A 14,512-nucleotide genomic window follows, 5' to 3' on the forward strand; every position below is an offset into this window, starting at 1 on the left:
AAGCCAGTTGAAAACTGGTGTTTTGGATTGAGTATGCCTCAAAAAAGTTTTCATGGTTTTGCACAAAAAATTTTGTGAGAATTTTCTGTTTCTAAGAGTAAATGACTCTAATATTGACATTAAGTTCATCTGTTTTCCATCTACATACAAAAGAAATGATTTTTGTGGTGACTGTTTACTGGACAATCGCCATAAAATTTAACAGATGGTAGTTAAAATTGCAATCCCTTGTCAGACTCTGTATCTCTACTAGAGAAGGTAAACAGGGCCTCTGAAACTTGATTTGCAATAATGAAATGAATAGAATGAATTAACTTAAAATGTATTACTTTCCTACTTTTAGTTTAGCTGAAAGAGTGTTCCAAAAGTTTATTATAAAGGGCAAGATAGAAATTATTTTAAGCTTTGCAAGCCATATGGTTTTTTTTGTAACTATTAAATTCTGGTATTTAATGTAAAAACTGCCATTATATTAAATAAAACCAAATGAGTGTGTCTGTGTTTCAGTAAAACCTTTGCAAAATGCTTATAGCAACTCTATTAGTAATTGCCAAATACTAGAGAAACCCAGATGTCCTTCAATGAGTGAATGGCTAAACAGTTGGTAGTATATTCATACATGGAATATTATGTCATCAATTAAGATGAACTATTGATACTGACAACTTAGATGAATGACTAGATAATTTAAATTGAGTGAAAAAATTAGTCCCCAAAGATTTCATGATATATTATTCCATTTATGTAGCATTGTTTAAATGATAAAATTATTGAAATGAGTAATAGATTAGTGCTTACCAGGATATAAGACCAAGGGAGTCAAGTGGCAGTGGTAAGAAAGCTTATAAAAGGATAATTTTGGGAAGTTTGTGGTGATGGAAACAAAGGGATGCTCACTGGTATAATAAGAAATGATTGATCTGTGATTTTTACTTAAGTCTTTCTAAGTTTATTGGGTTTCAGGTTTGTTCGACGTCTATCAATAAGCGTTGAATGGTTTTGTGAGAATGCTTACTGATTTTAGAGGTGACTTTTTGAATTTGAATTAATGTTAAAATTAGTATTAAATAAAACATACTTAAAGCATTTGACATATGAAGCACCATTTTATGTGTATGGCTTTTACTTCTGGGTTTATCTCAGTGTAGCTATGTTTAGTTCCCCATGTCTGTCTTTCTATGCCTTGGTAATTTGTAAGGTTCATTAAACTCCTCACTTTGGGAATACCTTACAGCTTATATTTCCTCATTGAAAAGTACCAAAATATCAATAATTTTTGTTCAGAACTGCAGATGATGTTATATTATTTCTTAGCATTGATTACACCTATGCCTAGATTTCCTTGCCCTTTACTTGTGTTTACACTGTGGCTCTAATTTGCAATGTAACAATTTTGATAGTTGTATTAACAGAGAACACTCTCTTGTGTGACCCAGATGTTTCTCATACACACCTTTAGAGGAATGGAATCTACTATTCTCCTGTCAATAGCTTTGGACTGCTGTGTAGCCCTCTGTGCACCACTCTGTCACACAACCATGTGACAGCCTGAGTGCTGTCAGGAATTGGACTGGGTGTTGTACTGAGTGCATTTGAGTGCTCACACTGCCCAAGACCTACTCAATCTACCATCTGTACTTTTGTGATGCCTGCATTATTGCCCACATCAACTGCGAGCACATGGGTATTGTCAAGTTGGCTTGTGACAACGTTTGAATCAATGCATCTAGGGTCTCTTTGTTGCTTCCTTCCTTGCTGGCACTGTCTGGTACCTTCTATGGTTACATTGTCTGTGCTGTATTCCATCTCTAATGGCAAAATGCCTGTCACAATATGCTGAGCTCTTGGGGCTCCCATGCTCCAGTCATGTTTGTGTTGTATGGACCACCTGTCCTCCCCTTTCATTTGGTACAAATATACTGTATTAATGTAAGTTGTTAATAATAGGGGACACAGTGCAAGGTACATGGGAATTCTATACTATCTTCCAATTATTCTCTGGATCTAAATTTTTTAAAAATGGAGTTCATCTAAAAAGTAAAAAAAAAATACAGGATTTAGAAATTTCAGGGTTTTTTTGATAATGAACGTGTAATTTAGCCAACACTGTCTTAGAACAATTTGAACAGCTGTATAACATTAGAAATTAAAATAACATTTGAAGGAATCAGAGAGTTCTCAAGGCTTTCAAGGAATTAAAAGAACAAGGTAAAAGAGAAAACAGAACTTAAAAGGATGGCTTGGCATTTGTGGTCACTTTTTCTTTAAAAACACCTATTGGCTCAACTTAAGAAGTGGAACTCAAGAATTTGCTTTGCCAGTTGGACAAAGTTCTACTGGAATTTGAAATTTCAGGTACATTAACAATGACCTAGTTAATGCCAAGGAGTGAGTTCTCCTTCTGTATGAGCTTTTTGTGTGTAATAAAGTAAAAAGAAAAGTAAGACAATAATAAACATCAAAGTCAAGATAGTAGTAGTTATAGTTGATGAGGAAGTGAGAAATGTGTGTATAGCATACTTCAGTTTTAATCTCTGTCTTATTATTTGTGCTAACACTGAGTACACAACTTTTTGTTTGTATTATTTCCTTGTTTAAAATATTATATAATGAGAACTATTAAATACAACCACAAAGAAATCTGAAATTATTTATAAATCTGATAGATGATGAAGATTATGAAAGCTCTGATATGCTAAGTGGAGAAAGCAACAGATAATTACTTGGTGGGACCTCAAACCTCATCTGTCTATTTTTGATTCTGTGAAGAAACATAAGAGTTTTATTGTGAAATAAAGTAAATGGGCATTATTCACAAAGCTGGTGGCATTTTCTGTTTATTATTAACATTTACTAAATACTTATTATGTAAATTGCATACTAACTGGCAACTGTATGTTATCCTTCATTTAAGCTTTACATAAACCACTTCAGGTATATTGTATTTTATGCCCCCTCTTTGTATTAGAATATTATATCTTAATGAGATTAAGTGGCATGCTCAACATAGCACAGGTAGTAAGTGGATGAGTCATCATGGGGATACAGGCAATTAGAATTTATTGTATTTGGGTTCAATCACATTAGTAAACTTGCTTTGAGGAGGTTAAGAGTTCTGATGTGTGCAATGGCCTGTCTTCTAGACAAGGAGTATAGTTGGTGTACGTAGGCTGAGGCTGCATCACTGATTCTGAATAGTTGACCTCCTTATCCCTAGAGGAGGACAGGCACCCCACTGGATGACCTCTGGGTCCTTCTGTCCTTTACAAATATGGCTCTAGGGAATTCATGAGTCTTTCCTTTGGGGAACATGATATAAAGGATAAAAGTCCATTACTGTGTAGGTACATAGGTTCAGAATCACTTATGGTACACAGTGTGGTAAGTCTACTACCCACTTTTCCAGCCTACAGATAGCATGACAGCTAGCAGAGAAGAAAGAAAAAAATAGGAGTGTCATAAAGCTGAGGTGAGCAGGGACTGAGATCGGGTTCATGACATGAAAGAAGTTCTGTATTTACACATTCTAGCAAAAATATCATTGATAAATCTTGTTTACATTTTTATCTTTTTCGTCATCGTAAGGTTGGATGTTTTATCTTGGGGATATTTATTCATTGTTTTCTATCAGGGTGAGGTACAAAAATAAAGTAAAATAAACTGTAAATATGTCCTCTCACATCCCAAGGTTAAGAAAATTATAAGTAAAAGATATTAAAAACACAATAAAAATAGTCTGGTGCACTTCTAAGCACTAGTTTTGCAGAGAGCAAGTCAAAATCAACCCCATACTCAAAAATAATATTGTGCTGTATAAACAGATTACAGCATATGTGGACCCTATGGGGAGAAAAACTGTGATCAGTCTCCAGAAATTACAAGATTTTGTTAATGTATTTCCATGTGTAGCATTGGTACATACCACTCTATCTTTTAGAGTCTAGAATTTTCAGAGAGTTTAATTAGCATTAAAGAGCTAACTGTCTAAAAATTAGGTTAAACAACAGATAAATGTAATTTCAAATAATTTTGTAAAATACCATTCCATAGATAATAGTTGTGTAGGAGAGAGAGTATTCTGTCACTATTTCTTCCTGTAGCTCCAAATTTGAAAGATATTTACTGTCTCTTTTCTTCTATCAGACAGAATCTAACTCTGAGTCTTTTTGTATTTCTTTTCTCTTTCTTTCTTTTTTCAAAAAACATTGTCAGCCACTCTAGAATATGCCTGTAAGAGATAGGAGTTCCATTTTTACAGTTACTCAGTATTCCCCCGAGCTTAGAATAATTTACATTCTCTTAAAAGGCAGGAAAAAAAATCCCTTAGCAATCATTTGTGTAACAACTACTTATATTAATCTTATCATTTTCCACAGCTTTCATATACTTAATGGAAATATTTTACTGTTCATAGCATCTTATAGCTTGTGTATAAACATCTAGTTAGTTATAAAAAAGATAGCCGAGATTAAAAGAGTGAGTTATTAGATAAGAAACAATCTTTGGTTGTCATGTTTGTACTTTTTGTTGTCCAATAGTAATTATGCTTTTAGTCCTCTAACTGCCTGTTTTTACCACTCCATGTTCTTGGCAAGAAGTTCACCTTTTGAAGCAATGGGACACACTCAGTGATGTGTGAAAATGAGGAGGCTAAATTCACTAAATTCACTTCAAACTATGTATAATATCTTACTTTCTTGTCTCTTTCTTCTCTCACACTTTTTCTCTCTATTCCCCAATTAAAACATTTTTCAGAATTAACTAAGTTGTTCATACTTAAACATCTAAACCAAACCTTCCTGTTGGCATGGAGAGACTCTTTTCCCTGGGTATTCCTGACTTTTAATTCTAGACCAATATTTATTTAATCCAACAAATCTTTCACATCTAACTGGTGTTAGTCATAATGGAATTATAAATCAATAAATATTAGATGAAAGGATATATGCTTTACCTGGTTGTTCACTGTAATGAGTGAGTACTGTAAAGATTGGGGACACTTAAGTAGTTCCAAGTGGGTTGGTCATTATGAGACCTAGAATGTTCTTTATAGTCAAATGTAATTTTTATTTTCTGTATTTTGTCTCCTTTGTAATACTTTGGTTAATTGATTAGTATTTTTGAACCACTGGTCACTAAAATGCACATATTAAGAAATTAATATATTATTATCATATTGTGTGCCATGTGAGTTTGCATGTAACCTACTTTGAAGATCAGTACATTAAAACCCCTGAGGATCATCATTCAAAGATGACAAATTTAAACATTTTCCAATCCAAAGTGATTTTTAAAAATTTCTGAGCTCTTTTTAGCATATTAAAAATATAAGCATGAAAGAAAAACAACAACTTTTGCCTGTGTGTTATTGTGTTATGTGTGTTTTTGGTCAGAATTTTTAAGTCACCAATAGGCATCAGTTGTCATTAGTACATATTTGGGCAGCTCATAGAGAGTGTTAGCAAGTACTAAAGAATATCGTGGTCCTGGTTAATAATCTGTTAAGTGGGAAAGAAGCAGAAACAAGTTGATAATGAAGGTAATGTATGGTGTGTGTGTAAAATTCTACTCATTCATTCATTACCCTTTAATTATGTGTGTATATATACATATATGTCTATGTATGTATAGTATATATAGCATATATAAATAAGCACATACATAAATAAATGCATACAATAAACAATGATCTTGCATAGAGTAAATGAAATGCATTATAAAACAAATATTTGGAGTAATAAAATTAATGAAGTTTTCTGTAACTGAATTCCAATTATAAAAGTTTTACTAAAAAGATTTCACTTATTCTGAAAAGAAAACTGTTGATAAGGTTATCCATGAGATAAACAGTTAAGATGTCTTCTCTTTTTTGCAGTACTGTTAAACATCATGGTAACAGACTGGTATCTTCCAATGTGGGTCAACACACATCTGCAATGAACACATTCATAAAAAATCACAAGTGAGATGTCCCTTTCTAACGATACACAGGTCCACCCCTCCTCCTTCCTGCTTCTGGGAATCCCAGGTCTGGAAAACAACCACCTCTGGATTGGCTTTCCTTTTTGTGCTGTGTACCTGATTGCACTCATAGGAAACTTCACCATCTTGTTTGTCATCCAGACTGAGCGCAGCCTCCACCAGCCCATGTTCTACTTTCTGGCTATGCTGGCTACCATTGACCTGGGTCTCTCCACAGCCACTGTCCCTAAGATGCTGGGCATATTCTGGTTCAGCCTCAGGGAGATTATTTTTAATGCCTGCCTCACTCAGATGTTTTTTATTCACATCTTTACTGGCATGGAGTCAGTGGTCCTTCTTGCTATGGCTTATGACCGCTATGTAGCTATCTGTAACCCTCTCTATTATAGCACAATCCTTACTAACAAGGTAGTATCTCTTATTGGTTTGGGGGTGGTTGGGAAACCTTTCCTTGCTGTTTTCCCTTTTGTATTTCTCATCATGAGATTGCCTTTCTGTGGACACCATGTCATTCCCCACACATACTGTGAGCACATGGGTCTTGCCCGCCTGGCCTGCGCAAGCATCAGGATTAACATCATATATGGTTTGGGGACCATTGCTGTCTTGGGACTTAACATCATGGCCATTGCACTCTCATACATCTACATTCTCTGTGCTGTTTTCCGTCTCCCCTCCCGTGAGGCCAGGCTCAAGTCTCTTAGCACCTGTGGTTCCCATGTTTGTGTAATTTTGGCCTTTTATACCCCAGCTTTTTTCTCTTTCATGACACACCGCTTTGGCCAAAATGTTCCCCGCTATATTCACATCCTTCTGGCTAATATGTATGTAGTTATTCCACCAATGCTCAACCCTATCATCTATGGAGTTAGAACCAAGCAGATCCGTGAAAGGGCTCTCAGAATATTTATCCATCAATAAATAGAGTATGAGTACCTCCAGTTTTTGCCCACATGATTAATTGTTAATATGTATGCATCTAAAGAATGAGAAGAGGCTTTGAAAAGAAAATGATCACTTAATGGGAAGGATGTTGATATCTTTTTTGTGTATTTCATCTATTCAGGGACCAAGAATAAAAGCTTTTAATTTTAAACACTACTAAGTTGGATGAACAATGATTCTATGTGATTATTTTGAAGAATAACTTAAGTGTCTTAAATTAGGTTATGATTCTCAAAGATATAAGTAGTCAAGATTCAGAAGACATTTTTCCACTTTCACTATCAGTAACAGGTACTGCTTCTTCCTTCACCTTCTTTCTCCCTTGCTTCCTCTCTTGTATACCTTCTTTCTTTCCCTCCTACTTCAATTTCTTCTGTTACTCACCTTTTCTCTCTCCTTCTAGCATTTTTTCTGTCAGCCTATTTCAGTGTGGCTTACTATAGCTTTCTCAGCCTGCCCTGTACCTCCTTTCTTACCCTTGTTCATACTCTGTCCCATTTACTTTCAAAGTATAAACAACTTTTTTTTTCTTATTGGTTTAATTGAGTGGTTGAGTGGTTGAGTTAATGGATTACTTTACCTAATGAAGAAACCAAATTACATCCCAAGAGCATGCCAGAGAACTAGAGTGAAGTGAAGGTGGATGAAAGCATTTAAAAATAAATTGATCAAAGAGCTACATCAGGAAGAATTAGAAACAAAGAAGTACAGGTAAAAGCAGGAGGCCAGGGAACTAAGCACAAATAAATTTATTCTTATATCTACTTGAAATTTCATATGTTTAAAACTAAATACAAAGCCCTGGCTGGCATAGCTCAGTGGATTGAGCGCGGGCTGTGAACCAAAGTGTTGCAGGTTTGATTCCCATTCAGGGTACATGCCTAGGTTGCAGGCCATGACCCCCAGCAACCGCACACTGATGTTTCTCTCTCTCTCTATCTCCCTCCCTTCCCTCTCTAAAAATAAATAAATAAAATCTTTAAAAAAACCTAAATACATAATCATCTCATTAAAATATTTTCTATATTGTTTATGGAAGCACTATTTGTTTGCATACAATTCAGTCACAACAAATGTCTCTATTTTAAGAACAATCTTTTTTTTTTTTAATCAGAGCATTGCTTCTTACATATAAGGCAACTAATGCCCTAGTATCTCAAAATTCTTTACAAAAGGAGATAGCTTAATGAGTTCTAGTTTAGGGTTTTGTTTTGTTTTTTAAATGCAAATTTCATTTATCCTCTTTTTCTTTTCATCTGCTTCCATTTTAAACTTAACTTCTTCAGTTGCAAGTAGCTCCCACGTTTTTATGCTTTGCCCTCTTCATCTTTTCCTCAATGGCAGCCACATCAATTTCAGTTTCAGAAGAAGCTTCCTCAGTTTTACACCTAGTTTTTCTGTAGGTAGAATCAAAGCTCTGTTTTCCCCCTCTTGTCTCTTATTGAGAGCTTCTGCTCATTTAACCTTCACTGCTTTCATTCCTGTCACCTTCTTTTGACTTGCCTTCAGAAAGTATTTGCCACCAGCCAATTCTTTATCAATCTGACTTTCTGGCTATGGTAGGGGGAATGATGTATACTCTTTAAGAACAATCTTTTAATTGCCGGGTCTTCGCACACTTTGGTTGTAAAAGTAATTTGCCTTACAAAATCAACTGTGTGTCAAGAAAACATAGAATTTCTGCAAATATATATGTTGAGAGTGAAGTATGTAGAGCAACAAAATACCACTACATCACTGAATAAGATGAGACTATTTCTATTCAGGGAGTCAATACATGCTCAGATATCATGTATAAGTTAACCATTTGTATGGACTCGGACTACTTTTTTGTTAGGTACACAAAGGCATTTCAAGAAGAGAAAACAATATGCATGAGGGTGATGAGAGAAATTTGATAAAAACTTGTTTTTGCACATTCACATACAAGGTGGAACAGTGTAGTTAATACAGAGATAGAAAGAACCAAAACCAGCAGGGTAAGATTAACATAGATCATGTACCATCTATTTTCTACGTGAAAGGATTTGCTATTTAACTCATAATAACTAACTCTGCAACACTAGAAGTTTTCTTATGTGCAAGCTGGGAACAAATTACATTTGTTATGTGGAAAAAAGATAACCAGGATGTATAACATGGACTTAAGTTGTAAAAGAATATTATTTTATAGTTTCACAGACCACTGCTATTTTTGGACCTGATTGAACATTGTTGCTTTCACATTATTCTCAAATTTAACTGGAAATCTACTTCTGCTGTATTTTTAGTTAAAATTATAAGAAGATGCTCTAATAAGGTTCAATGATACACTTTGAACATTATTGGTAATTGGATTTTATTATATGTTATATATGTCATAGTTATGGGAATCAAAACAGTATATTTAAAATCAGTATGATCTTAAATATAAAATTAATAATAAATAAATTATTCAAAATCATAAAATAGCTAATGATTTTAAAGCTCTTATTGTGTATCAAGCATAGTTTTATATACTTTACATATATTATTTGATTTCATTATCACAGCATTCCTCCAGCATAGGTGCTATTTTTATCCTCTAACTGTTGAGGAAAATGAGACATACAAATATAAAGTATTGATAGGTCACTTCATGCAGTAGTAACACATGGAGCCTGAATTCCACAGTTTGATTTTTATACTCTGCTACAATGTAATAATATGTATAACCTTTAATAAGTTGTGGCAGACTCTGGCCCACAGAGTCAGCCTGTTGAGACTGAAGACGAAAACAACGCACAGGCTACAGCAATCCTGTGGAGAAAAAGGGACAGCACGGGGTCACTCTTAAGGGGAGAGCACCTCTGAGTGCTTCAGCCACTCTTTCAAGAGGAGAGCGCACCGATCCTTGCCTGGACAGGCTTTTATTGTTTCCTTTGGGTCTTACATTAAAGAAGGATTTATTATCTATTATATAGAATATTATTGTCTACATTTTAGGTACAATCAAGGAGATGAAAATAACAAATGCAGAAGGGAAAGGTGGTGAGCTGATTAGCATCACACTCTGGAAAATTCACACAAGCCTGGGAAATTACCTTGAAGATAGGCAATAAACATCTACTGTTTCAGACCAGGGTGAGGGAGTTTTAGCAAGAGCAAGCCATAACAGTCTGTATGCATTTTCTAGGCCTGATTCCCACAGGAAAATCTGGTTTGAGGGTCAGGCTCCTGTCCACCACCTTGCTTCTTCAGGTTTTCCATACGGGGCTGAGTCACATTTGCCAGACCAAAACAAACTGGTCCCCTACAATGAGCTACTTCAAGATAGTTTACTCACACTGGACTTTTCTCATGATTCAGTGTTAAGTGGAAAAAATGCAAGTTATGAAATTGTGTGCAGTATGCAGAATATAAAAAATGTAATTTTTACATATAAATTTATATGATTTTAAACAATTTATCCCTAGACAGTGAGATTTATTTTTTGAAAGTTTTGTTAATTGTATAAAATTTTCAATGTCAAACATCTATAATATTTGAAATTGTAAAATGTCATTAAGCCATGAAAAACTAAAAGAAGAATAAAAGGAAGTAAGATTGAATACCTACTATTTAATCATTTCTTATGTTTCCATGTTTAAACCTAACTTATAAATAAAAGCTTATTATTGCCAAGGTTTCTAACTACATGTAGCAGTCCTGTATTTCCTCATAAGTACTGATCATTACAATTCTATTTCTAACATCTTAAGAAAAATAAAACATGGGTCCATCCTTTATCCATCTCTTTCTCTCACAATCCACATGTAAACTATCAGTCAATTGCATTTACTCTCCCTTAAAATTATATGTAAAATCTGAGCATTTCTTGAGATAATCCAAGTTTTTCATCTAATTATTAAAATTCAAATTATAACATCTCTAAAGGAAATAATAAGGTGATAAGTTGAGACCTTGGGGCAGAAAAATGTTTCTTAAACAGGACACATAAAAGAAAACACTTTGGATTTTACCTCAAAATTCAAATATTTCATTCTGTAAGGAAACTATTAAAGATGAAAGGGCAAACCACAGACAGAGAGAAAATATTTATAATATGTAGTTCTAATAAAGGTCATGTAAGCAAACCAAATATATTCTATGAGTCAATTATTAAGAGATGAAAATAAAATATAAATGAGTGGGCAAAGAAATTGAACATGCACTCATAAAAAGATACATAATATCCAATAAACACAAAAATGCCTAGAAATTTTAATCATAGGATGATAATTGGTAGGCACAAAATAGACATTCATGGGGATGTTAAGAACAGTATAGGAAATGAAGAAGCCAAAGAGCTTGTATATACAACTCATAGGCATGAACTAAGAGGGGTGGAGTGCTAGAGGGAATGTAGATAATGGGTAGAGGGGGACAAAGGGGGAAAATTTGGGACAACTGTAATAGCATAATCAATACAATATAATCAATTAGTATAATCAAATCAATTAACATATAATAAAAATAGCATAATCAATTAAAAATGAAAATGCAAGTTAACTCTTTAATAAAATGCCTTTTCATGCTTCAGTAGGTTGGCACACACACAAATAAATGACAACATGAAGTGGTGACAGTACAAATGATATACAATAGAGAACACTGGAAATCTCATAAATTGATGATGGGGGTGAAAAATATTATAATGTGAAATGTACATTCTGCTACCCCAGTCTTATGACTTAAAAGTTCTACTTTTTAGTTACTTAGCCAAGAGAAATGGAAACATTTATGCACAGAAAAGAGAATATTAAAATGTTCATGGCAAATTAATTCACAGTACTGCCAACGGAGAAACAATCCAAATGCACTTCATTTCTACAATGGATAAACACATTGTGGTATGTTCATGCAATGAAATAATACTCCATGATAAAAAAAATAGAACTACTGTGTACACTATAAAATAATGAATATCAGAACATTTTTCTGATGGAAATAAGCTAAAAGAAAAATATATACATATACTGTATGCTTCAATGCAACTAAAACTCAAGAACAGGTGAGACAACCCTACAATGATAGAAATTAGAATTGTGTTTGCCTATCCTGGGAGACGAGTCAAGTTGTATGAGAGAACTTTCTGGAGTAATGGAAATATGCATACTCAGATTTACACAATGGCTGCATGAGTAACTTCATTTGTCTAAATTTATGAAATTGTACACAAAAGAGTTAACCATTTTACTACATGTAAATTACTTCTCAAAAAGTAAACAAAGTATATACCACATACTCCAGGAAAAAGAAAGATACCGAATAACATGGGATATCTCCTTCTTTGAGACAATGAGGATGAAAATATCCCATCAGAATCAGGAGCCTAAAAGAGATCTTATTCAAAATTCAGTATGGAATAAGGTTAACACATCAGAATGAAAGGTGAAAAATAACTACTGGGAATAATTTTTTGATACAAATATTTTCATAAAGTTGTATGACCATAGCTCACAGATCGTACTCTCAGTCTCTTAACTCAAATAATTCAGGCACTTTCTGGACATTGCCTTCACCCTAAATATCCTGAAGTTACAACTAGAAGACTAATTTTTACACTGACGATCACACAAATTTTGATTGAGAACCATCTCAGAAGTTCTAGCCAGAAATTTATTTGTAGGTATAATGATGGTGAGATTTATAGAAGAAAAAATAAAGTGAGTGAGTGAGAGAGAAACAAGAGAAAAAAGACAAATTTTTAAAAGGGAGAGAAAAAGAAGATAGGGAAATATCTCACTTAAAACGAATCTTGAAACCTATATAACACAATACATAAGGAAAGTCAACCAAAATATCCACAGTAAAAAAAAAAAGTCCAGAAAAAGATGAAGTAACTAAACAAATTGAGGAGCTATGAAGTGTTTAAAATGTCTATGTCTGTAATTTTCAAAAACAAAAGATTAAAATATTACAGTGATATTATTGTAATTGAGAAATACAAACTAAAATGGAGAATCATGTAATAATTATTGCAGTCATATTTTACAGTTGTTGAATACAAATTAACAAAGTATAAATCCTAAAAAAATAACTATAATTTCCAAATAGCACTCAATAATTCATTAAAGATACAGTATAGAAGAGTAAAAATAATAAGATTGAATAATTGTTGAATAATATTTATATCAGTGGAGCATACATTGAAATTTTCTGAAATAGTACTTATAAAAAATTTTACAGGAAGAAACTGGAAAATAGGGTGAAGGAGCTATATCGAAAATACCACAGGTGAGGGGGGTCCAGCCAAGATGGAAGTATAGGTAGAAAGACTTTGCTTTCTTGCACAACCAAAGAAGGATAACAACTAATTTAAAAACAATAAACAACCAGAACTGCTAGAATAGCAAATTGCATGGAACTCCAACAACCAAGAAGTTAAGGAAACATTCATCCAGACCGGTAGGAGAGGGCAAAGAAGGTCATCTGGGCAGGAGGAGAGGACTCATGGCAAGGCTGCAGACCAGTGGCAAGGAGGGGCTGGCTCACTGGGAAACCAAAGACTCAAAACCGCTAGTGGTTAAATACCATGGGGGTTGCAAAAGTGGGAGAAAATCCCAGTCTCACAGGAGAGTTCATTGGAAAGTGGGGCTACAGCTGGTCAAGGACTGTCTGTCCTACAGACAGTACCACAACGCAACAACCTGGGTTGCCCTGTCCTGGTGAATACCTAAGGCTCCACCCCTTATAACTTAACAGGTATGCCAAGACAAAGAAACATAGCTCAAATGAAAGAACAGATGGAAACTCCAGAAAAAAAGCAAAGCGATGAGGAGATAGACAACCTATCTGACGCAGAGTTCAAATCACTGGTAATTAGGATGCTCACAGAATTGATTGACCTTGGTAGCAAAATGAAGGTAACACAAAGTGAATTAAAGCAAAATAAACAGGGAACAAACAGTGAAGGGAAGGAAACCAGTACCTAAAGCAACAATTTGGAACAAAAGGAAGAAATAAATATGCAGCTGGAACAGAATGAAGAAACAAGAATTCAAAAAAATGAGGAGAGGCTTCGGAATCTCTGGGACAACTTTAAGTGCTCCAACATCTGAATCATAGGGGAGCCAGAGGAGAAGAGTAAGAGCAAAAAATTGAAAACTTATTTGAAGAAATAATGAAGGAATATTTCCCCAATCTGGCAAAGGAAATAGACCCCCAAGAAATTCAGGGAGCCTAGAGAGTCCCAAAGAAATTGGACCAAAGAAGGGACACACCAAGGCACGTAATAATTACATTATGCAAGGTTAAAGATAAGGAGAGAATCTTAAAAGCAGTTAGAGGAAAGGACAGTGTTACTTACAAAGTAGTTCCCATAAGACTATCAGTTGAATTCTCAAAAGAAAATGTATAGGCATAAGGGGCTGTAAAGAAGTATTTTGAGTCATGAAAGGCAAGGACCTACATCCAAGATTACTCTGTCCAGCAAAGTTTTCATTTGGAATGGAAGGGCAGATAAAGTGCTTCTCAGATAAGGTCAGATTAAAGGAGTTCATCATCACCAAGCCCTTATTATATGAAATGTTAAAGGGACTTATCTAAGAAAAAGAAGACAAAAAACATGTACAGTAAAATGACA

At 34.3% G+C, this 14,512-nt stretch overlaps 1 protein-coding gene across 1 annotated transcript; it reads left to right on the forward strand.

Annotated features, from left to right (window-relative positions):
* The first annotated feature begins 5,914 nt into the window (after positions 1-5,914).
* On the forward strand, positions 5,915-6,959 carry LOC114499900 (olfactory receptor 52E2-like). The gene has a single exon (XM_028516416.2). It carries the CDS (start codon positions 5,968-5,970, stop codon positions 6,901-6,903), a length of 936 nt encoding a protein of 311 aa, XP_028372217.1. The 5' UTR covers positions 5,915-5,967; the 3' UTR covers positions 6,904-6,959.
* Positions 6,960-14,512: the final 7,553 nt, after the last annotated feature.

Source organism: Phyllostomus discolor, chromosome 6, assembly GCF_004126475.2.
Source record: "Phyllostomus discolor isolate MPI-MPIP mPhyDis1 chromosome 6, mPhyDis1.pri.v3, whole genome shotgun sequence".
In the NCBI taxonomy this organism is placed as follows: domain Eukaryota; kingdom Metazoa; phylum Chordata; class Mammalia; order Chiroptera; family Phyllostomidae; genus Phyllostomus; species Phyllostomus discolor.